At 36.8% G+C, this 25,427-nt stretch overlaps 1 protein-coding gene across 7 annotated transcripts in view; it reads left to right on the forward strand.

The window, feature by feature from the left end:
* Positions 1-24,950, forward strand: part of PIKFYVE (phosphoinositide kinase, FYVE-type zinc finger containing) — a 77,545-nt gene extending 52,595 nt beyond the window's left edge. For 6 of the 7 annotated variants that reach the window (XM_036858020.1, XM_036858024.1, XM_036858022.1 and 3 more), the window contains 18 exons: positions 1,712-1,825; positions 2,215-2,323; positions 2,428-2,582; positions 3,488-3,578; positions 6,786-6,846; positions 7,725-7,862; positions 8,681-8,801; positions 9,589-9,684; positions 11,881-11,964; positions 13,069-13,166; positions 14,811-14,975; positions 16,373-16,432; positions 17,115-17,291; positions 18,080-18,183; positions 19,105-19,233; positions 20,333-20,594; positions 21,017-21,091; positions 21,644-24,950. In XM_036858020.1, coding sequence (XP_036713915.1) covers positions 1,712-1,825; positions 2,215-2,323; positions 2,428-2,582; positions 3,488-3,578; positions 6,786-6,846; positions 7,725-7,862; positions 8,681-8,801; positions 9,589-9,684; positions 11,881-11,964; positions 13,069-13,166; positions 14,811-14,975; positions 16,373-16,432; positions 17,115-17,291; positions 18,080-18,183; positions 19,105-19,233; positions 20,333-20,594; positions 21,017-21,091; positions 21,644-21,759 — 2,155 coding nt within the window. In that variant the 3' untranslated portion in view covers positions 21,760-24,950. Of the gene's footprint in view, positions 1-1,711; positions 1,826-2,214; positions 2,324-2,427; positions 2,583-3,487; positions 3,579-6,785; positions 6,847-7,724; positions 7,863-8,680; positions 8,802-9,588; positions 9,685-11,880; positions 11,965-13,068; positions 13,167-14,810; positions 14,976-16,372; positions 16,433-17,114; positions 17,292-18,079; positions 18,206-19,104; positions 19,234-20,332; positions 20,595-21,016; positions 21,092-21,643 lie in introns of those variants that run through there. The other variant, XM_036858027.1, reaches the window with a different exon arrangement.
* The last annotated feature ends 477 nt before the right edge of the window (positions 24,951-25,427 follow it).

Genomic DNA, 25,427 nt, shown 5'->3' on the forward strand with positions numbered 1-25,427 from the left:
AAGTCATGATCCATGATTCTTGCTACTGCACGTATTACTCTTAACCATTGTTTTTCCATCTGAGAGCTTATCAGAATTTTTGCTAAGACATTACTTAGCGTAAGGGTAATCGGATATTCCGGATAGAGCTAAAATCACTAGTTCAAAGAATGGGTATTTACACTTGTTTTTTTTTTTTTTTTTTAATTTATTTATTTATTTATGGCTGTGTTGGGTCTTCGTTTCTGTGCGAGGGCCTTCTCCAGTTGCGGCAAGTGGGGGCCACTCTTCATTGCGGTGTGCGGGCCTCTCACCACCGCGGCCTCTCTCGCTGCGGAGCACAGGCTCCAGACGCGCAGGCCCAGCAACTGTGGCTCATGGGCCCAGTTGCTCCGTGGCATGTGGGATCTTCCCAGACCAGGGCCCGAACCCATGTCCCCTGCATTGGCAGGCAGACTCTCAACCACTGCGCCACCAGGGAAGCCCTACACTTGTTTTTAAATGATTTGAGAAAGCCTTCGGGCTCTGCCTTCAGAATATACCCAGAACATGTCTCACCACCTTCACCACTACCACTCTGGACTGAACCTCTGTTGTCTTTTACTAGATTATGGCACTAACCTCAGTCAGTTTCCTTTTGGCCTTAACCCGCTGCAGCCTGTTCTCAACACAGCAGTCAGAGTGGTCCTGTTATATGAAAATCAACTCAGGCCACTCATGTGCTCTAGAGCCTCCAGTGGGTGTCTGTTTCACCCTGAGTGAAGGCCAGAGTCCATTTACGGGCCTGTGAGCCCCTACATGCTCTGGCTTCTCACCCTCTACTACTCCCGCCTCGCTCACCGTACTTCAGCCTCACTGGCCTCCTGGCTGGACCTCAGCTATGTCAGGTAGGCTCCTACCTGGGAGCCCTGCTCTTGATCTTCCGTCTCTGAGCTGCCTGCTCCCAGATATCTGCCTACTTTTCCTTATTTCCTGCAGGTCTTTGTTCAGATTTCACCTGCCCTGACTCCCTCTCACCCCTGGCACTCCTTGCTTCCCTTTCCTGCTTTATTTTGCCCTGTAGCACCTACTATCTGGCGTAAGATATGTTTTAAGTATTTGTTTTTGTTTATCGCCGAAGTCTTATTATTCCTGAATCACGAGAGCAAGAATTTTGGCCCTTACTCCATGCTGTATCTCAGCACCTAAAACAGCATCTGACACATAATAGGCACAAATAGGCACACAAATAGGAAATACTTGTAATTGAACCCTATTTCCTTTTTTAAGCAAGAGCTATTAACCATGAACCTAGGGCCTAGGTGGGATATAGCATTTACTAGACGTCATGAACTTCAGGTGGAAAGGAAACTCACAAAGAATCCTTGGGAACTGAGAAGGTAGTGAATACCTGTGTCTAAGCTAATTGTAGGAAGGAGTCCCTCTCCTCATTCATGGAGGTTTATATCCCAGTCATTTGTTTTTAAAGCACATGAGAATGGCCTCGGGGGATAAATGATGACATCACAATGCAAGGGAAAAATAAAACAAAATCTTTTTAAAACTGGGGAGGATATTTGTAATGTCTGAAAGTTGCCTTCAATATTTTTGATTGTTTTAAAAATGCCATTTCATAGAAACTTTATGATCTCTTGAACCTCATAGGACTTAGTTGGCTGTCATGATACACCTCTACTCAAACTATTAAAATATTTTTCACTTTTCTACTATTACTTGTATTTTTTCCTCTCAGTTATTCTCCCATTCGGCTTCTTGAAGTGTGTGTTCCACTTCCCAAAATATTCATTAAACGTCAGGTGCCACTAAAAGTGTCCCTTCTTCAGGATCTGAAGGACTTCTTTCAAAAGTAAGTTTTATTTTCTTTGATCATCTGTTTTTGTTTAGTACTGCCTGAAATCTAAACTATTTTAAATATCATGTTTGTTCATTTAGCTTTCTTTGAAAACAAAAATAACCTATTTTTCTAATTGTATGTTATATATGCCTGATGTAAAAAAGGAAAAGTGTAGACAGTTCATAAAAGTATTAACAAAGAAGTCAAACGCTCTCAGGCATAACAACTATTAAAATTTTGATATACGTCCTTTTTTGTTCTGCAAAATTGTATGTGATTCTTAATTAGGTAAGACCTAGGTAAAGTTTTGTGTGTACATCTTTTTTCTACTTGTGTGAGATTAGACAATTTGATTCTGACTTTTCTAAAGTGTTTAATATTGTTTATATTTATATTGTTAGAGTTTCACAGGTATATCTTGCTGTGGATGAAAGACTCGCATCTTTGAAAACTGATACATTTAGCAAAACAAGAGAGGAGAAAATGGAAGATATCTTTGCACAAAAAGAGGTAATTCATTTTTCTGACAGAAACCCAAATGTTAGCTGTGAACTTGTTAGAGGTTCCTTTTGGGGTGTGTCTCAGATTGCTGGAGTGCTTTCTGTTCCTCGTAGATGGAAGAAAGCGAGTTCAAGAACTGGACTGAGAAGATGCAAGCACGGCTCCTGTCTTCCTCTGTGGAGACCCCTCAGCAACTGCAGTCGGTCTTCGAGTCACTCATCGCCAAGAAACAAAGCCTCTGCGAAGTGCTGCAGGCTTGGAATAACAGGTGTGACTTTGCAGTCTGGTGTTTCCTTTATATTATTGCAAAATTTGCTCTGCTATCATGTTTTTGATGTAAATGTCCTTATTAATTCGGATGTTTCCTTTTACTCTCAAGTTGTAGGAGCTTTATTTTTATTGCCACTACCACCCTCCACCTCTTTCATCCTTTAAAGTGTAGGTTGTGAAGATAAAAAAAACAAAGATGAGAATAGCCTTCATTGCTGTTTCAAGTACAGTGTGTGTGCTTACTGAATCTAATTTATCTGTATTAGTATGTCATGGAGTGATTATTGGGTTTTAGGCCATGACTTTCAACTCTATTATTTTGTGTATCTTGTACCTTTATTTAAATATTTATTTGGGGAAATATTTCCCTTTAATGCTTATTGAAAAGTTCAGTTATATTATTATAGCATTTATTTATTGAGCACTTGGATCATGCTGGGCACTAAGTAAGGCAGTAGATGGACATGCACTCTTTTATTTAATTTTGAGTCCTACAATGTATATATACTGATTCCATTTTATAGAGGAAACTGTGGCTCTACGAGACTAAGGGATTTGCCCAAGTTATATAGCTGTTAATTGTCAGAGCTTGGATTTGAGCCCAGGTCTATTGGTCTTTAACACTCGTATTTTTTACGTTATGTTTTATTGTCTATTGTATAACTTGCTATTCTTTTATAACTATAGTTGTATCAGTAACAAGTGATTAATTGATTAGAAAGAAAACAAAAATTTAGTCTTAGTTATGTACAGTTTTAAAATCTATTGCATTCGAAATAGGAAAATCTAATCTAATTCTTGTGGTTTCAAAGTTATAAGGAGAATATGTGTAAACATTATTCAGGATATTAGAAGGAAAATCATATTCTTCTTTTCTCTTTTCCTTTTTTTCATTAACTATAGGTTGCAGGACCTTTTCCAGCAAGAGAAGGGTAGAAAGCGGCCTTCAGTTCCTCCAAGTCCTGGAAGACTGAGGCAAGGGGAAGAAAGCAAGGTAATGAAATGTAGTTTTGTCTTTGGGCCTATATATATTGGTATAGATATAATTAATTTCTCTTATGACACTTAGAAGTGGTCGTTAAAGGACTTCCCTGGTGGTGCAGTGGTTAAGAATCCACCTGCCAACACAGGGGACATGGGTTCGATCCCTGGTCTGGGAAGATCCCACATGCCACGGAGCAGCTAAGCCCATGTGCCACAATTACTGAGCCTGTGCCCTAGAGCCCGCGAGCCACAACTACTGAAGCCTGTGCACCTAAAGCCCATGCTCCACAACAAGAGAAGCCAATGCAATGAGAAGCCCGCGCACCACAACGAAGAGTAGCCCCCGCTCGTTGCAACTAGAAAAGCCCACGTGCAGCAGCGAAGACCCAACGCAGCCAAAAAAAAATAAAGTGGTAGCTTAATATATACTTTATTAATAATAGTAGGAGTTTTTAATTTTGAAGTTATGAGGTTTCTTGGTGGTGTGACCTGGATTAATTTTTTTTGTCTTAGCCTGAAATAAAATACATTATAATTCATTTATTGGAAACATTTATCAAAAGCTACTGTCTACTGGCATCACTGAGGATAGTATCACAGAGGCAGTAAGTGCTATAAAGGAGAAGGTGTGGATGTGCTGAGTGTATAATAGAGTCCTAATTTACTTTACTATGAGTTTTGGGTGTTCTTATCTCTGTGCTTAAGTGAGAAGCTTTTCTTAAGGGGTCTGCACCAGGTTAGTTCTACATGTTGATTTAATTAACCTTTCCTAACTGTATTAGTTTTCTCTTGCTGCACAGCACATTACCCCAAACTTAGTGACCCAAAACATAAATTTATTATCTCACAGTATGTCAGGACTCTGGCACAGTGTGGCTGGGTTCTCTGCTCACAGAACTGAGATGAAGGTTTTGGCCAGGGCCGTTACCTGAGGCTCAGGATCTTCTTCCAAGCTCATCTAGGTTGTTGGCAGAGTTCAATTCCTAGTGGTTATAGGACTGAGGTCCCCCATTTGTTGCTGGCAGTTGACTAGAGACGATTCTCAACTCCTAGAGGCTGCCTGATTCCTTACATGTGGCTCTGTTCATCTTCAAAGCCTACAGCAGTGGATTGAATCCTTTTCATGTTTCAAATCTCTGAATTCTTCTGCTGTGTCTGACCTCTGGACACAGATTTAAAGGGCACATGTGATTAAGTCAGGCCTACCTGGTTAATCTCCGTAGTTTAAGGTTAACTGATTTGGGACCTTACATACATGGTAAAATCCCTTCACAACAGTATCTGGATTAATGTTTGGTTGAATAACTGTGTGTGTGTGTATGCCAGGGGGCGGAGTTCCTGGGGGCCATCACAGAATTCTGCTTACCATGCTAACCATGAACAGATGAGTTAATGTCAGTATATTATAAGGGCTTAATATTCTGTTATCATGAGGGCTTTTGAGAGAATATCTTTTTGTACAAGTGTGTAGTATCTGTAGCAGAGTATTTTCATGGAATGATGGGTTCAAGTGCCTTGGATCTTTGTGTTATTTAGTAACACTGTGTAACTGAATTCCTCCTTTTTGTCTCATAAATAACTGTGTAGGAATCACTTTTCCTTAAAGTTTAGGTGAGAGTAAGAATAAGAATTACTGAAAGTGATTTATTAGTATTTGCCAAGTAGTTCAGGACAGTTAACGGCTATCACAAACTGCTAGTGGCCTTTCTGTTTGCTTACTGATGAAACAGTGAAGCTAGTGGTGTAAGACCTCTCATTATAATATTGAGACATAGAATTGAAAATACAAAATCAGTCAGTAGATGATTATCTTTTTGAAAGATGGGAAGTTGATTTGAATCTGTAACACTGCCTTTGTATTCATTCATTTGATAAATAGTTCTTGAGTGCTTTTAAGCACTGTTCTGAGTGCAAGGAATTCACGTTTGTAAATGAAGGCCGTAGTTATTGTCCCTATGGAGCATTTGTCTAATGAGACTGACAATAAACAGATGAACCAATAAACATTTAAAAAACAAATGGAAACAAGGCTATGAAGAAAAAATTAAGAGAAATGGAGAGTATTGCTAGGGGAGTAGGTGATGGTGAGTTATTTTATATAGGGTGCCCAGGGAGGTCTCTCTGGTATGGTGAACAAATCAAAGAACATTTTAAGTAGCAATCTAAGAAATGACTTTGTAATGAAATTGTACACAGGGCTGATAGTCATTTAAAATGTATCTTATCTATGGATAATGGGACTTGTGAAAGTCCAGTGGGTAATCAAAGATTACTAGGCTTAATGGATAATCATAAGTAGTTCCTAGATGCTTTAATGGGTTTGTGAGCCACTGTTTAGAACAGTATTCTCAAAGTGTATGGTTCAAGGATCCTGGGGGTCCAAGACCCTTTTCAAGGGCTCCACAAGGTTTCTCTTTTTCTTTTTTAATTAATTAATTAATTTACGGCTGTGTTGGGTCTTCATTGCTGCGCACGGGCTTTCTCTAGTTGTGGCGAGCAGGGGCTACTCTTTGCTGCGGTGCACGGGCTTCTCATTGCTGTGGCCGCTCCTGTTGCAGAGCATGGGCTTTGGGCGCGCGGGCTTCAGTAGTTGTGGCACACGGGCTCAGTAGTTGTGGCTCATGGGCTTAGTTGCTCCGCAGCATGTGGGATCTTCCTGGACCAGGGATCGAACCCGTGTCCCCTGCATTGGCAGGAGGATTCTTAACCACTGCGCCACCAGGGAAACCTTCCCTTTTTCAACTGTATATCTGTGTGAGGCTAGATTTTCTTTATATACTTTAATCATAATAATATAGCTCAACAGGTTAAATGCAGAAGTCAGAGAGGAATTTAACTGTCTTCTATTAAGCTAGGCATTAAAGTATTTGTAGAAGTATAAAACACTGCCACTCTTAACAATTTTTTTTTAAAAATCTATTTTTAATTAAAATATGTTTTTTATGTTAATATGTAATGGGCTTATTATTGTTATTTTTAAATGAATTAATAAATGCATGTTCTATAACTTTTTCAGTTTCAATTTTCTAATAAGGAAAAATTGGAAGATATAACCCACATAAACAAAAGCTATCTGAGTGTCTTAATAATTCTTAAGAGGTTGAAAGGGTCTTGAGGCCAAAATGGTTAAGATTCACTGGGTTAAAAAAATTTTTTTTTAAATTAAAAATTTTAAATTTAATGTTTCCTTAAGAACAGAGTATTTTGTTCTCTACAGATAAGTGCAATGGATGCATCTCCACGGAATGCTTCTCCAGGACTTCAGAATGGGGAAAAAGGTTGGTCCTTGAGTCTGGTGATCACCTGCCATTGAATTTAAGACATTTCTTAGTCTATGAGTTGTTTTTAACTACTAAATATTGAGAATTTTTTCTGTTGCAATTGGACATAGACTTTTTTTTCCTTCCTGTAAAACGTTTGTAGCACTCTAAGTTTAAGATTATCATAAAGTACATTGCATAAGATAAGTTAGGATATAGAAGTACATGATAAATAGAGAAGACTGCTTTTAGGGAAAGAACAAAAAGACAAAAGGAAACTGAATTTCTGTCTTGACTGTTATGAAGTCAACTGCCAGGTTTCATGGAAAAAAATCTTATAAAGTTTAATTTATATTTTTATATCACTAAAATCTTTTCCAGACTTAATTTTTCCTCAGTATTTCATAAAGTAACTTTTCTAGGTGCTTTCCTAGAAAATTGGTAGGGAAATTTACTTAGACTATCTTTGTAGAACAAGAGCTCAACTCAGAATTCTTGGCATTTTTCTATCATAAGTAAGTGAATTTCCCCCCTGAGAATAAGCATGTGATTTTTTTCCCCCAGTAGTGTCATAATTGCATTCTCTATTAAATTGAATGAACTAATATTTAGGTAGGCATTATGGTCTAGTGCAAAGAATATGGCATAGGAGCCGGAATTGGTTGCCAGTCACAGTGCTGTCACTAAGATCTGATTGGGGTCAAGTCATATAACCTGTCTGGATTTTTGTATCCATTTCTAAAATATGCACTGAAATGGCCTACGTAACTTTTAAGAAGCTAAAATTCTTTGGTTTATGAAGTAGAAATAGGAGTTGGCATTTTAAAAACATTGCTGTTAGATAGAAATGGACATAATGTTTTAAAGTGACTCATTTGCACTCTGTTTTTCTTTAGAGGACCGCTTCTTAGCTACCCTGTCCAGTCAGAGCTCCACCAATTCCCCCCACCTCCAGCTGCCCACTCCTCCCGAAGGCGTGCCTGAGCAGGCCGTGGGAGGGCCTCCAGAACTTGATACCGCCAGCAGTTCCGAAGGTACAGGTCAAGTCACTTTTACTGCACTTCATCCAGTAGAGACAAACACGCTAAGTGCTGTGACACAGTGCTTTCTTAGCCCTTATGATTTAAAGTTTTTACTATTGAAAGGGCTCTTTTAGATGTAGCTTTTTACCATATCCCTTCTTCAGTTGCACTGCTTGACATGTAAATATCTCAGTAACAAAATGTTATTCAGCTTCATCTACTTTCTGGGGCTATTACTTTCTTAAGTCTCATTAAAGCACATGATTTTTGCCTTGTAAGAAAGAAAGAGAAATTGCAGCCATTTGGCTAACAACAAATATTTGTTTCACTAATAACAAATTTATACCTTTTTTCTCGCTTTCCTTGCTTTCTGTTTAAGCACCAACTACTTAATTGTAGCGTAAACTTTAAAAATAACTTTTAAATTGCAGTTAAGCTCAGATGTAATAGCCACAGTGTGCATAACTGAGTTGAAGTGGCAACAGGAACAGCTGTGACTGAGTTCACGCACGCTCGGCCAGTAATTACGCCATGGCTGCCGCCTGGCCCTGTGACGGTAAGAGGCCATTGCTTGCAGGATGATCTCAACTTCAAACGTGTTGAAATGTAAAAAAAAAAAACGAGCCACTTGGGGTCAGTGCTATGTATGCTTCACTGTTGCTTCCTGTTTGATAGTCATTATTCCTAGACCAAAAATCTTACACCATAATTGGTAATTATGGTGTGCACATGTCTGTGTTCCAAAAAGGAAATGAAATATAGTTGACGCTTTATACTTTCTTGTACTCTTTCTGAATATTAACGTATAAATAGAGTATTTTTCATTCTAGATGTATTTGATGGACATTTGCTGGGATCCGCAGACAGCCAGGTGAAGGAAAAATCAACCATGAAAGCCATCTTTGCAAATTTGCTTCCAGGAAACAGCTATAACCCTATTCCGTTTCCTTTGTAAGTATTATAAAAGCCAGTGGCTGTTGGGTGGTTTTATTTTTACTTCATTTAAAAAATCTCTCTATAGATATACTCTCTACATATTTAAATATGTTTATTTAACTGTATATATGTATTTCTCAATCCAAAATTATACTTCATCATAGTAAAAGAGATGTCTTTTGGTATAATATGATTTGTAGAACATGTAATCATTATATAGTAAATGAGTGGATAAAAAAGCATTAACTAATATTACTTAATGCTTAAGAGTACTGATTCTGAAAAGAATTGCTTATATATATATATTATTAAGATATACTGCTACATCTGTTGATCTCATAATCATAAAAACATATTGCTGATTGTATATGAGGCTATTACTGACCCAGTAGTTTACTGGGACGTGATGCTTTTTTAATAGTGATGATGAATTGCAATGGCTATACAAGTTTTCGTGTTATCTTGTTTGTACTGGACTCACTCAGAGTGGGGAAAAACATAGGCTGGCTTTCTACACTGCCAGTGTGGAAAGCTTTGTTTGGAGTGATGATTCCAGAACCCTCTGATTTGAAAAACAATTCTGATAATTTTCAGTTGTCTTCAAAAACTTTCTGTTGATGTATTTTCCTTGGCTGTTTGTTCAAGTTCTGCATACATTTTGGCTTAATTATATTCTTGTAATTGTACATTATTTAGTTAACTTAAAATTGTCCTGAGATTTACTTGTAATAGTGCTAATGGTTTGTATGTGTGATTTTCTGCTAATTTTGTTCTGATTTATGTATTTAAAAATTTTGAACAGTGATCCAGATAAACACTACTTAATGTATGAACATGAACGAGTGCCCATTGCAGTCTGTGAGAAGGAGCCCAGCTCCATCATTGCTTTTGCTCTCAGGTATTATTCATGGGGCTTTTTCACCTATGGTTATATCTTTATATTTTATGTGTATTTATTAATTGCTGTATTTTGAGTTCTGTTACATAGAGTAGAGCAAAATATAAGTAAATGTAAAATATTAAATATAAGTAAAAGAATATATTCTTTGGGTGTGACAGCTTATTCTTTTTGTATCTGATAATGTACTCTTTACCCAAATAATAACAGGATGATTCTTAAGCTTCTAATAATTAAATTAACTAGGCAAGTTATTTACTAATCCTTATATCCTTTAACCATTCTCTGTATTATGTATCCATTGTATCCTTTCCTTTGCTTTATTTATTGGCATAATACTTGGCACATATCTGCCTTATATCATCTGAATGTTGTTTTTGTATTCTTCATTCATTTCCTTCCTGCTTCCCACACATAGCAGGTAAAGTTTCCTTACTTAGAGTAATGCTGTTCCTATGCCTTAACCCATTTACATGCCCACAGTTATCATGTGTCTTAAAGAAGGACCCCTCGTTAAAAATATTTATATATCATGTCTAAAAGAACAAAGCTTTTTAATCTTTTTTTTTTTTTTTAAATTTATTTATTTATTTATTTATGGCTGTGTTGGGTCTTCGTTTCTGTGCGAGGGCTTTCTCTAGTTGTGGCAAGTGGGTACCACTCTTCATCGCGGTGCGCAGGCCTCTCACTATCGTGGCCTCTCTTGTTGCGGAGCACAGGCTCCAGATGCGCAGGCTCAGTAATTGTGGCTCACGGGCCCAGTTGCTCCGCGGCATGTGGGATCTTCCCAGACCAGGGCTCGAACCCGTGTCGCCTGCATTGGCAGGCAGATTCTCAACCACTGCGCCACCAGGGAAGCCCCTTTTTAATCTTAATGGTATCTTGGCAGTGGTAGAACCTAGTTTAAGTAGAATCTAAGATGTTTAATAAAAAACATTTTTTTTCCTCTTGGAAGACATTGAAATTCAAATTTTATTTTTAATATTGGTTACAAGTTGTCCATTTATCAACAAATATTTGAATGTCTGCAATGTGTGGTATACGAGGTACTGGGTATACAGGGGTAAACAAGATAGATTTATAGGCTTCAGCATTTATGTAGTTTAGAGTTACTATTTGGATAATGAGGAATTTTTTTCCTTTAGAAGATTCCATATGATAAATTTTTATTTTTATTTTTTTAATTTTTATTTTATTTTATTTTTATTTTATTTATTTATTTATTTATTTATGGCTGTGTTGGGTCTTCATTTCTGTGCGAGGGCTTTCTCTGGTTGCGGCAAGTGGGGGCCACTCTTCATCGCGGTGCGCGGGCCTCTCACTATCGCGGCCTCTCTTGTCGCGGAGCACAGGCTCCAGACGCGCAGGCTCAGTAATTGTGGCTCACGGGCCCAGCTGCTCTGTGGCATGTGGGATCTTCCCAGACCAGGGCTCGAACCCGTGTCCCCTGCATTGGCAGGCAGATTCTCAACCACTGCACCACCAGGGAAGCCCTATGATAAATTTTTTATCTTTGCCTTTTGACGTTTATGAAGATAGTATTTGCTTCTCCTTTTATTGGTTAGACATACTACATTAATAGATAAGAAAGGCAAGAAAGTCAACCAAGAAAAACATATATTTTGTACTATGAGGAAGCAAGTTTTCTAGTTGAGGTCACCTTTTTCTAATGTTTTGGAAAAATAATAAATGCTAAGATGCTTCCCTTGTTCCCTAACATCTGATTTATCTAAATGAGGACTTCCAGACTGCTAGTCCAAGAGTTGGATTTTTTTGGCCAGTGCAAACTAAAAAAATATGCTTTTTCTTAAAGTTCAGTACCTTTAAGTTGAAAAGTACTCTAAGTTCCTTTCCTCTCTATTATACTAAATGGTGAAGTTTCATGCTTTTCAGTTAGCTGTTCAACCCCTGAAGGCATTTGATCTAAATGTTAGTGTGGAGGCCTTGACAATCATAGTTTAGGATATTGAGCCTGGTTGGTGTGTCGGGTCGTATTTTGTATTATTTTTTGTGAAGACATTGACCTTCTTCATGAAGCTTGTACTTGATAACTTTTGTTAGTTAACTCGTGTTTGTTTAATTATGGATGCTTACAATGATTGTGTTTCTACAATGCAAAGCTTATTCTAAAGCATATGATTTACTTTAAAAGAAGACCATAATGTTTAACATTTTTCAACCTATTTCTACCCTAAGTTGTAAAGAATACCGGAATGCCTTAGAGGAATTGTCCAAAGTGACTCTGCGGAACAGTGCTGAAGAAGGGCTTCCAACAAACAGGTGATTTGCTATTGAGTAAAATCTATTTTCATTGAGCTACGTCATCATTTTCTAGGTGCTCCAACTCCAATTTTATTTTAGCTTATTGTCAATATAAAAGTTTCTAGAATATAGTCAGTGGCACTCATCCTTTAGCCAATAGTTGATAGAACAAAATTCAGGTATAGGAAAAGACCTTAAGAAGTCTCTTAGGGTACAGTTTTCTGATAATTTGTCATAGAAGTTCATTGTGTATTGCAGATTTAAACTTTTTTTTTTTTTTTTTTAGAACTTTTTTTTTTTTTTAAGAAATTCACGTTCTTATTGATTGATTGATTGATTGATTGCTGTGTTGGGTCTTCGTTTCTGTGCGAGGGCTTTCTCTAGTTGTGGCAAGCGGGGACCACTCTTCATCGCATTGCGCAGGCCTCTCACTATCGCGGCCTCTCTTGTTGCGGAGCACAGGCTCCAGACGCGCAGGCTCAGTAATTGTGGCTCACGGGCCCAGTTGCTCCGTGGCATGTGGGATCTTCCCAGACCAGGGCTCGAACCCGTGTCCCCTGCATTGGCAGGCAGATTCTCAACCACTGTGCCACCAGGGAAGCCCTAAACTTTTAACATTTTAAGTTCTCTTTATCGTTTTCATTTAAAAAATAGTAACTTTGAAATTGGTAAACTACTGCTTGATTTTGTAATTTAAAGTATTTATGAATTTTCCATAATAATTAAAGATCTTAACAGTTAAAAAATAAAACAGCCCCCCACCAAACCAGTTCTTTTAAGTGTGTTCAGTATTTTAGACATTTGAGACAGAAATTGTCATAATTGTTGGACTTATGGATGCTAATATAGCTCTGATAGACTTGTGAAAAATATTATAAGAGCCTATACTTTCATATATTTTTCCATACGCTTTTATAGCTTTACATTTTGCTTTTTCTTAAGCCCAGTAGACTTTTCAAGCCTTTTTCTTCCATGCTAATCTGTGTTTATATAAATTATGAAGCAGATTTCTGATATTGTGGGTGGGGTTAGGTGGGGGGTAGATTAATACAGGAATTAGAGTACTTGCTATTTTGTGTCTGAATCATATAAAACCAACTTTTCTTTTGTTTTTCATTTTAGCACTTTAGACAGCAGACCAAAGAGTAGCAGCCCTATTAGATTACCTGAGATCAGTGGAGGACAGACAAACCGTACAGCAGAAGTAGAACCACAACCAAGTAAGATTACAAATAGAGAAGTAATTCCTAGTTTTGTTTGTAATTGTGGTTTGAAGAAGAAAACACATTAAATAAGAAATGCCATCTGGCAAGGATATATTACTTCTGGTCTTTGAAATGCAATATGGATGTAAAATTTTTTGTATATCTTGTTTTGTACATATTTCACTTTTCTTTGATTCTTACCTTAAGTTTATTGAATTTGAAACTCCTAGAAACTCATAGGTCTATGCAAAAAGAAGGAGAATCTGCCTTCCTGGCTAGAGCTTTCAGTTTAAAGCATATAACTGAAGAAATATAACAGCAGTTTTTGCTTGTTTGTTTTTGCAGCATTGTTGGCATTGTGAAAAGAACTTTTCATGTATTGTCTCCTTTAATTCCCATAATAACCCCATAAGAGTTATTTGACATATCTCCATTTTTCAGAAAGTAAGTTAAGACTTAGATAATGCAATTTGCTGAAGGTTACGCAAGTAATGGGGAGCTGGGATTTGAACTTGGATCTCTTTGACTTTGTCAGTTAGGAATATTCACTACAAGTAGCAGAAAACTCAAGTGACTATTGGGTCTTGAATGACAGTTTATTTTTCTAAGATAGCAACTGCAGGTAGACAGTTGCTAGCATTGGTTCAGCTACTCAGCATTGTCATGACAACATAGGGGTAGTTTCTCTTTGATTCTCTTAAGTTTTACTCATGGTCAAAAATGTCCCACTTAACCTCTGCACTTGAGGCAGAAGGAAGGGAGGTACAAGCTGCAACTGTTCTCTTTTATTGGGAAATTCCCTTCCCCCTTCAATCTCATTGGTTAGAAGTGAGTCTCATGGCCACCCTTTCCTGCAAAGCAGACTGAGAAAGTGGTAAGCAGCATTGTCCTGGTTGGCTTAAATAAATCATGATTCATTTCCTGGGACTCTACACATTGCTGCCTCAAACAAAATTGGAGTTCTGTTAGCAAGGAACAAGGTGGGATTGGATATTAAGGAGGCCATAATGGTGTCTGCTGCCCTACGTAAGCACTTCATGATCGACATTTGATGTGGGTTTTGTTAATGGTAAATGTACAAGATTAGGATCATATGTATTAGTGATATGATGACGCTCAAAACTAAGAATAAAAGTATAGAGCAAGCTTTAGTGATATTTTTGGTCATCCTGTACTACTTATTTTTGAAAAATGCTAAAACTAAAACTGTATATTTTGCTCTGTTGAAATGTAGGAAGACAGATGATATAAAAACCTTTAACTTTGACGCATTGTAGCTTGGAATACTGTTTTGTATTAGTTTAATTAACTATACTGCGATACTGTAAGAACCCAGCCGTAACTTAATCTTGTTGCTGAAGATATTCTGACAGCCTTGGAAAGATATTTTTAAAAGGCCTTCTATATAATTTCTCACATTTTGATGTATAGCTATCTGAACATTGCTCTTCTTTTATGTTTCTGATGATAAGAGTACTTGACTGCCCCCTAAAGATCCCATAAAACATGTGGAATAATAATCTGTGCAAGTAAAACTATCAGTGTTACTCATATTTATTACTCTCATATAATGGTTACTGCTAACAAAGGAATGAGTTGAAAATTTTTATTTTTCTACCTTCAGTGACCTGTACTTAATATGTTACCTCTTATTTTTAGCCAAAAAGGCTTCTGGAATGTTGTCCTTCTTCCGAGGGACAGCAGGGAAAAGCCCTGATCTCTCTTCCCAGAAGAGAGAGACCTTACGTGGAGCAGATAGTGCTTACTACCAGGTTGGGCAGACGGGCAAGGAGGGAACGGAGAATCAAGGCATTGAGCCTCAAGGTGTGTTAAAGGAGACCAAATATGCTTATTCTAGGTTTCGATTTACTTATTTTAGTTGCTTATGTTCCTTGTAGCTTGAAGTAGATGCTTCTATTGCTGAGACCAGGGCATTCCCTCTCTTCTCACGCCTTGGTGGGGGTAGAGTGGGAAAAGCATGGCGCTTGGAGAATCCAACTGGTTTCAGATGTCATTGCTATCACTTACTGTGTGGTGGAATCAGAAATCCTTACTTTCTGTACTCATGAATTGGAAAAGCAGTGTCTTCCAAGGTTTACTGGGTTTACTGAGGACTAAGGTTTACTGAGGACTAAGTGACATTATACATGTAAAATATCTGTCTCACTATGTAGCTCACAGTATATATTCAAATGTTTTCATCCCACTACCCCCTCGGACGTTTCCTTTCTTTTCCAGTCTCTGTAAGGTGGAAGTTGTTGATACCCACCTTCATTTGGATATTTAAAAAATATATCTACCTGATTGTGTTTGAATACAGGGTTGTTAGACCAGGAGTTGGCAAACTATGCTGACCTGTCTTTGTAAATAAAGTTGTGTTGGAACACAGGCACACCCTTTCGTGTACTTACTGTCTGGCTGTTTCCGCATTATATCGGCAAGTTGAGTAGTTGCAACTGAGTAGAATACTTACCATCTGGTCCTTTACAGGAATAGTTTGGCAACCCCTGGGTTAGATCATGAATTATTTGTTTAAAAAATAGGAACTGCATGATAAGCTTTCATCAGTAATTAAGATATGCGTTAAGTATTCTATAGGCTGCTATTGGGCTCTGATCCTTGAAAGGCATTGGTGCTTTGAAAAAAATAATTTTGAAATGTGAAACTTAGTGGATGACTTGTTCTTCTAGATATTAAAATGTATTACAACTCTACAATAATTAGAGTGGATCTGGCAGTAGGTTTGCCAGACAAATGAGTCAAATAAAAAAAATAGCTCTGAAGTAGACACTAGTATATTTTCTATATTGTACCTATATCTTAGTATATGATAAAGAAAGCATCTCAGACTATTGGGGAAGCATTATTCCATACACAGGGAAAACTGGTCATAAACTCTGGTAAAGAAGCCACACAGAAAGTCGTGATGTTAGAGCTGAGTTATTTTATTGCTATCATAGAGATTACTTAACTATAAGAAAAATTATTCTTCAATCTGAATTCTCTGATTTTTAATCTAAAAATTGATCTTTCAAAAGGTACATAGATTTTTATTGTAATTTACACAGTTAATTGTATACATGATGCTTGCTTGAGAGTGACTTGACTAGGATAACATGAATTGACTTGTTTTTAGTGTTATATCAGGGGAAAAAGAAGAGACAAAATGACCTGATAACTATCTAAAACTTTGGCTTTACTAATGATGTTAAATCTTTTAGATGAAGTAGATGGAGGAGATACACAGAAGAAGCAACTCACAAATCCTCATGTGGAGCTCCGTAAGTATGAGATAAATACCTTTGGTTTGGGGACCAGGAATATAATTGAGCAAACTCCATTATTTGAAGCTTCCAGCTTCTCACTAGATAAATATTCTACTCCTTGAAATGAATATTAAGTCTGTGTACTGATGAACATTTGTTTAGTCTAAATTTAGTTTATAAAATATACATTATTTTAGAAGGAAATTTATTTATAAATTTAATTAAAATTAAAATTTAATTTATAAATTATAATTTAATGCAATGTCTGATCTTTAAATAATTACTGTTTGTATAATCTAGAGCCACAGAGCCTTAATAAGGCATCTAGAATTGTGTGTGTACATGTGAGTGCCAAAAATTTATTATCCAGAATTATAACACTATAGAAAAATTTAAGATGTAAAAGTGCAATGATGAAAACACAGTAACCAGCATAAAATTAGAAATGGGTCTTATTTTCTGTTTGATTTTTCTAGAAATATGAAGGGTGGTCATAAGATGCTCTTTAATCCTTCCTGAAGATAACTTTAACTGAATTGTGATAAACGGGGATGTAGTAGACTTAATGTGAAAAATGCTATCATGGAGAAACTTAAATGATTGCATTTGGTGGGGGTGGGGAGTGAGCAAGAAGGAAAAGGACAAGGTATTTCTGATCCAGAAGAGCTTTTTTTTAAAAAAACACTTCTGTTTATAGAATTTTCCGATGCCAACGCCAAGTTTTACTGTCGGCTCTACTATGCGGGAGAGTTTCATAAGATGCGAGAAGTGATTCTGGGCAGCAGTGAAGAAGATTTCATTCGTTCCCTTTCTCACTCTTCTCCGTGGCAGGCCCGAGGAGGCAAATCAGGAGCTGCCTTTTACGCAACTGAAGGTAAGTCTTTTTAATCATTTACTAATTAAGCGGTATCCATCTTTTTCCCTCGGATAATTTATGAATCCCTTGAACTGAGGTAATACGATACTGCCTTTTTGCAAACATGTTTTTCTTTTTATGCTTGAGAGGATGAAAGAAGCATATTTAAAAGAATATATGATGTATGGTGTGTAATGAGAGACAAATATTGATCAAATCCTTACTAAATTCTTTCTAGTCCTGAGTTTTCCAAATGTAAATAATAACAGAGAACTTCTAGAAGACTCAAAAGGTACCTCAGAGCTCATGAGAGAAAGATAAAAATAGAAACATTTGACCTGAAAACCAGAAGGCCAAGTTCTTAACCTACAAAGTTTTGCAGAAGATCGTGACCATTTTTATTTCACATTCCATTTTCCATACTCACTGAAAGCGAAATTATTTGAGAAAATGCATCAGGAAAGATGTGCTAGATAAGAACTTTCATAACTGTCACTTATTGGATTGTAAACAAAGGAATTTATAACATTTTACTTGGTAGTTAAAAAAAAATAGATCATTTAGCAATGACTTTAGGTGTGGTACTGTCGAAAGTAGAGGTTTCTTGACTATGTAAATCCTCAGAAGCCCTTCCAGACCTTCAATTACTTGAGAGCTGTGTTCTGATCAAAATCTTCTCAGTGGTGTCAGAAAATATCCCTTAAAAATGTGAAGCAAACAAATCATTTGGGATTTTTAGAATGATTTATTTTAGATTACCTCAGTAAATATTGCAATTGAATAAACATGAAATTTTTGCCTTTTAGATGATAGATTCATTTTGAAGCAAATGCCTCGTCTGGAAGTCCAGTCTTTCCTTGACTTTGCACCACACTACTTCAATTATATTACAAATGCTGTTCAACAAAAGGTAGAAACCCAAACCTTGATCTGTAAGTTTACTGGGCTTTTTCACATCCTGAGAGTCCTAATGGCAGTTTTCTCCATGGTAATATGTGAACAGAACATGGCTAGATCTCTGCTATGCTATTGAGGTGTGGTAGAATGCATGGATTTCAAACTCTTTTTCCTACATATATATATAGAGAGATATAGATTACCCACTTGTCATGAAGCAGTGACCCTTCCGTGAATATGAAAGAGTCACATAGATTTTTTTTCCATTTATGGGTTTATTGCCTATTATTGGAGCAATTATGTCATAATAAAATTTGTGAGTTTGAGAAATTGAGAACGATTACCCCTTGGGAGAATGTTAAAGATCTAATAATTTTATTGGCATTGCTGCTTTACTTGCTTCATAGATTCAAAGGTTTGAGTTTGTTTTAAGGTCCTGTGACTGATCATATTAATAGAAAATCATGTTTGGGTAATACATGAATAGTCCAGATATTGGTATTAAATTATAAATAATCCTTTTGAAAAATTGAAGTATAGTTGATTTACAGTATTGTATTAGTTTCAAGTGTACAGCACAGTGATTTGGTATTTTTGCAGATTATACTTCATTGTAAGTTGCTACAAGATAATGGCTATAATTCCCTGTGTATATAATATATTCTTATTGCTTATCTGTTTGATACAGAGTAGTTTATTAATCTCATACAAAAAATTTGTCCCTCCCCCATTCCCTTTCCCTTTTGGTAATAACCACAAGCTTGTTTTCTGTATCTAAGTCTGTTTCTGTTTTGCGTGTACATTCATTTGTATTACTTTTAGATTCCACATATAAGTGATATCATACAGTATTTATCTTTCACTGACTTATTTCACTAAGCATAATATTCATAAATAACCCTTTTTGATAAGAGTTTACTTTTTTCTTGATTAGAGGCCCACTGCATTGGCCAAGATTCTTGGAGTTTACAGAATTGGTTATAAGAATTCCCAGAACAACACTGAGAAGAAGCTAGATCTCCTTGTCATGGAAAATCTTTTCTATGGGAGAAAGATGGCACAGGTAAGGATACTGGACTATGCAAAGCATTTAGCTAGCATTTACCCTTTGTATTTCTGGTTCCTGAACATAATGAATCAGAGAGTAACATGATATTTGATAGTAAATACTAAACTTTGGTTACTAGGCAAAATTTAACTTTTGAGTTATTGAACCCTGTAGGAAAGAATAAGGAGGAATATTGTGGACTGGTCCTAAAATTTAACATATCCAATATCCTAGAAACACAGAATTATAGAAAAAGAAGGCAGATGCAACATAACCGTTTTAAAGATGAAGAAACTGAGGCTCAGAGACATTGAGTACTTTATCAAAGTCACACAGCTATGCCTAGAACTCAGGTTGGTCTAGATTCTAGAACAGTACTCTTCACTGTGCTGGTCCTTGAACTGTTTCCAGTCCGTGGTGCGATGAGAGCTTGTACTAATCAATAGAATGTAATTTAATACACTGCTTTCTTCATCAAGAATGTCTTGCTATGGAAAAAGCATCTGCTGAACTAAATTGTGGGTTTAATGATGTAATTGATTTACATTCTGGCACTAACCTCTCTGTCATCATGAGCCAGGAAAGCCTGTCTAGCAGTGGTCTGTCGAATAACACTTCAGGTCGCACTGGTCTAGTACCCAAGTCTCTGACCTTTGAGTGCATTGCTTTTCCTAATGCCCAGAAATTCCTAGAGATATGCTGTTGCTTCTACATTGTCCTAAGTAATTGCACAGTTTTGGTATCGATACTTAAAGTTTCCTCTGAATGTTTGCATCTGTTTTTTAAACTGCGTTATGATTCAACAATATATTTTTGGAGTTACTTGTTAATGTTTCTTAGAGTTGATTAAATGGGTCAGTATATTTCTGAAATATTTCAATAAATGAGTACCTAGCTATTAATTTCATATGATACAATTACATGACCATGTGTTTTATGTATTCTACAATTACAATGTATGCATTTAATGACTTATGTAAGTTATTAGGTTTTAAAATTAAATTTTAAAGTGTTTATAACAGTAGTGGCTACAAGGAAGCTTTCTGCCTTTTTAATTTAATTAACCATTTGTAACAACTCACACATAAATGACAGAGAGTTTTCTTTCTGCTAGGTTTTTGATTTGAAGGGTTCACTTCGGAATCGAAACGTAAAAACCGATACCGGGAAAGAGAGTTGTGATGTAGTCCTGCTGGATGAAAATCTCTTAAAGATGGTTCGAGACAACCCTCTGTATATCCGTTCTCATTCCAAAGCTGTGCTGAGAGCCTCAATCCGTAGCGACTCCCAGTTCCTTTCTAGCCACCTCATTATAGATTATTCTTTGCTGGTTGGGCGAGATGATACCAGCAGTGAGCTGGTAGTTGGAATTATAGGTAAGTTGATGCGCATGCCTTATGTATAGTTCATGATTGAAGCCAGAGTAAAATTTGAAGACTCTCTGGTCTAGTAATAGCGTATTGAATAATTTCACAAACTTTCATTTGAAATTTTAAAAATAGTAGTTTTTCTATTCTGGTACCTTTTATTCAGGTTCCTCATTTCCATTTTCATTATTTTTACCAAAAATATCTGTATTCAAAAGTCACTTGAAGATGAAGCCCTATGAGGTTGTTATGAGGATTAAATGAATTAATATGGTAAAAACCCTTAGGAGAGTCCCTGGCATATTGTCCGCACCTGCAGTATTGCCAGCACTTAATAACTGTTGTAGAAGTAATAGTAATGGTAATTGCGGTTGTCATGTGCTTATATTTATTAAGAGAACCTTTACTGCTAATCTCGCCCCCTGCAACAGATTATATCCGAACATTTACATGGGACAAAAAGCTTGAGATGGTTGTGAAATCAACAGGAATTTTAGGAGGACAAGGTGAGCAGAATTTTTGTTCTGTTTACTCTTTAAACTGTTCTCATTATCTTCCTCATCAGTTAACATATACTAAATGGATACTTTAAAAAAAATTCTAAAACGTAAGTGGTTATCTTTGATTTTATCATCATTTCCAAGGTGATCAAATAATAAGGGGAATTGTTTAGGTGGGGAAATATGGGGTTTTAAATTTGTGTTAAGATGCCAGAGGTTCTCAAAATGATAAGTTAAAAAGGCCAGAAGTTCTGAACAGGAGGTTGTCCTGAATTAACACTTGAAATCCTCTAAGTTCTCTGAGAGCTGCCAGCGCCATTTGTGCTTTTAGACATCTCTCATCTGTAAGCAAGAGCGTCAACTCCTACCGAGAAGGACCTGTCCCTTGTCATGTGGCACAGTGAACACCCTCCCTCCTTTCTGAGCCCGCCGTGGTGTGTTTGTTTACAGACCATGGCATTTTATGTCTGTTTACATGAAAGAACATAGCCGTTGAAGTCAGTTGTCTTATCAATTATGTAACAGCTTCCTTTTCCCTCTTCTCTTTCATAATCCTAGGTAAAATGCCGACTGTTGTCTCTCCAGAGTTGTATAGGACCAGATTTTGTGAAGCAATGGACAAGTATTTCCTGATGGTACCAGACCACTGGACAGGCTTGGGTCTGAACTGCTGAAACGAAGCACATATTTTGAAATGGACCAGGGAGAAAAGGGGCCTGGAACCAAGGACCAAAAATAAGCTACATGTTTTATTCCTTCATCACATTCACCACTGTATGCAAAGCCCTTTTAGTTCTGCGGCTGTGGAGGCCATCTGTAGCCTGAAGGGTTAAAACTCCATGGATTTGCACTTTGGTTTTTGATACCTACAAATGAGCTATCCATAGACTGGGACGTTGCATGAACATTTTGTTCACTTAAGCTGAAATCTAGGCACATTTCGAAGGGCTGAGGACAAATGTATGGTTAGAGATGAGATAGGGTGAAAAAATGGGTTGTCATATTTGCTAACAATCCTGTTAAGAAAACAGTGTCTCATAGATTATGACTCTCCCGGCATCATATTGGACAGATTCTTTACCTAGAAAGCATTTGTAGAGCTGGTGAATTTGTTTTGTGTTTCTTATGTAACAATTTAATGTTACCTCTTAGCAGAATTTCTGAAACCTTAAAAAAATTCTGAATTATTTTATTAATGGCCAGTTAAACAAACAGATTGGTACAATCTATTCTTGTTTTACTGAGGAATTTGACTTAAATTGAGAATCCTGTCATGTTCTGCATCTTGCCCTGTTTTCAAGTGTGTTTGATACTTTTCAAGTTCTGTCTCTACTTGTCTGTGGGTGACAGGAGGCTACAGCCATTAACTTTAAGCCTTTTTCTGGACCTGTTTTTTTAAGCTTGTTTACAGCTTTTGTGCAAGTAGTATGCTGAACTGCACTTGTCTACACATGCTCATACTCTAGGTTTTCTCCCACTTTCAGGGAAACATTAGTAAATTAGTCTACAATGACTAAATCCCCAAAGGGATAATTATTAATGAAGGGTTTTTTTTAATATAAAAAATAAATTAGGCCTGATCCAATAAATTGGGTGAAGGAAGCACTTGCTTTATTTTTTATAAACGTAAAGTATCCTTTTCAATATAACTAGCAATTTATGTGACATCTATAAAATTAAGAAGTTTCCAGTATGGACATCCCTGTTTTCTAACTTTCTGTACCAGTTTCTAGGCCAGTTCTGACTATTGAGAAATGTTAACAGGTAAGATATTCTTAGTGAGAAACTTATTGTTTAATAGAGTTTTTGTTTATTTAAAAAGTGATCAGAAGTATACTAAACTGTCTTTGAGGAAATAACACAACTCTGAATATTTTCTCTTGGTTTCTTTTCCATAATAAGGATAATTTGGGGTTTGTAAAGTTTTAAGGGTTCCACTCTTTTCAGGCTTCCTATAGTAGCACGTTTCTATTGCAACTTTCACATAATAAGAAAAAAATCTGGTTACATTCCAATTACAGAGACTAAGTATGTAAAATAGGAACATTTTGGAAAGTTTGCTCGAGAAAATGAAAGCATTAGTTTGGTGTTTGGTGCTTATTAGAAACATGGTTTGTTCTGTACTAGAAACAAACTGACCAAGGACTTACGACTGATCTGATGATAAGCACTTTTTTCTTTTTTTTTTTTTTTAACATGTGATGTGCCTTTTGAAAACGTACAAAACAATGGCGATTTTAGTTTTGATATCAAAGGCCAGTAAAGGAGTTGTACAGGGCTGAAAGATGTGGAACATTATTCACTTCTCATGTGTCAGGAACATGGATTTTGCATCTCATTTTGAATGCAAACATATTTTGCATCTGTTTATTTTTTCTGTCAGGAGACTTAGGGTTATTTATCCTGTCCATTTCCCTCACCCCAGTCAGGAGCACTTCCAGGAGCAGGTGTCTTCCCCCAGCTGTAATCAGGTTGTTTCTTTGTTTTAGTCTCAGTGTATAGCTTGAATGCGCCATTGGAATAGCTCTTGACAATAATGTGTCATGTTGATTTTGTTTTCCTTGCCCATGACTTGAAGAACCAATTTTTTTTTAAAGTACTGCTGCTGCTTAGGTAATTTTGTGGCTAAAAAAAAATTCCAATATGATATAATCTGAAACAGTACTTGTTGCCTTGCAAGGGTGATCTGTCCTTTTAAAACTGTCTTAATGAAGGGGAAATATAAAATTTAATTTGTTTTGAGTGGTAGAACTATATACCCGGCCTCTTGCTGCTCTTGTTTAGGCCACTACCAGATACATCAGGCTTTTCAAATACTGTGTACTCAGTGTCAGGCACTGAATGGCTGTTTACCTCTCTTGAATTCCCCTTTGAGGCCTGGAGAACCTTGATGATGATAAGTTAAGAACGAGGAAGAAATCTTAATACTTTCTTCTTTAGAATAAAAAAATGAATTCTGAGAATAATTGATAGTAGCACAAGAAAGCTATGTGAACATGTTGCATTGTATAAAAATCTTATTTATAAATGTGAAGTGTTTTGATGCCATCAAAACTTTATTTAAAAATGAAAAGGATTCACTTTTTTCTTACCCAAGCCTAAGAAAAATAAGGGGAATAAGCTGTTGCAAGCCCTTTTGTAGTCTATTGAATATTTTAAATTTATAGATAACTCAAATTTTCCTACAGAATGTCCTACTTATAATTTTTTCCTTGATCCAGCAGTGAGCGGTTTTCTAGCTTTGGCCTTTATTGGGTATTGTAAATAGTAGGGTTGTATTGTTTTTTGTGGCATTAGCTTCTCCTTGGCTTTTTACCCATTAGTGTGGTGGGCTTGTATAAAACTGCTGAGGAAAGTAATCTACCTGTATAGAAAGTTTGCTTAGCTGGCAGAGTGAAAACCCTTGCGAATGAGCCTGGTGGTGAAACAGATCAGGCCGTTCATTATTCCTCAAGTGTTAACATACTGACTTAAGCAGTATTCAAACCATCTAGTGCAATGCCTTTTTTGTTTGTTTTTGTAACACGGGTGCAGTTGTATTATAGAAAAATAAAAATTACAATCATGAGCAGTTTTATTAATGCTGCTGTGCTTGTTTTGTAAAAAATGTATATTACGTCTTTGACAGGTTTAATTTTAACTAGAGAAATGACATTGTAAATCAGAATAGCCTCTTTTAATTTAATATGAAAAATTCAATTAACAATATTGAAAATACTTCATGTATTATATTGTATATATTTCTCTACTTTGGTTCCAGCTGTTTTATATGATTGACATGTTATTTATGAGATAAAACTGCATTGACCTTTTGGAGACTTATACTGTAAAAAGAGGACTTACAATAAACTGAGAATCAACTTCACTTTGTTTTGAATCTGCTTGAGGAAGTTAAGAGGAGATGGAGTTGGTGCCCGTGGCCCAGCAGTGTTGTCTTCTGTTCATTCTCTCCCCTTTCCGATGGGAGAATTGAAGTCTTTCTCCAGTAAATAACCCTCCTCTTTAGGTCTCAGAAAGAGGGTGCTAAAATCCTTGGGTTCACTTTGCCCAGTATGGGCCTGGCTTTTTCTGTCCTCCTGCCTCTCTTCAATTCTGTGTTTCTGCTTTCCTTATGGGGCGCTCTAGAAAGCTTGGCCTTGCCCATCGGGGAATGGCTGAGTCCACCTGGAGGGCAGCCTCCACTATTAGTTGTTCCCACCCTTTACAGGATCCCTGAAGTGGATCCATTGTGCTGCAACCCGCAGCTGTAAGCACAGCGACTCCCACTCACCATGCCCAGACTCACAGGGCGAAAGTGAGAACCGCTGGACAGAGGGGATGGCCCCTGTGCCCAGGGATGCCC

This window comes from Balaenoptera musculus, chromosome 7 (genome assembly GCF_009873245.2).
Source record: "Balaenoptera musculus isolate JJ_BM4_2016_0621 chromosome 7, mBalMus1.pri.v3, whole genome shotgun sequence".
Taxonomy (NCBI): Eukaryota; Metazoa; Chordata; class Mammalia; order Artiodactyla; family Balaenopteridae; genus Balaenoptera; species Balaenoptera musculus.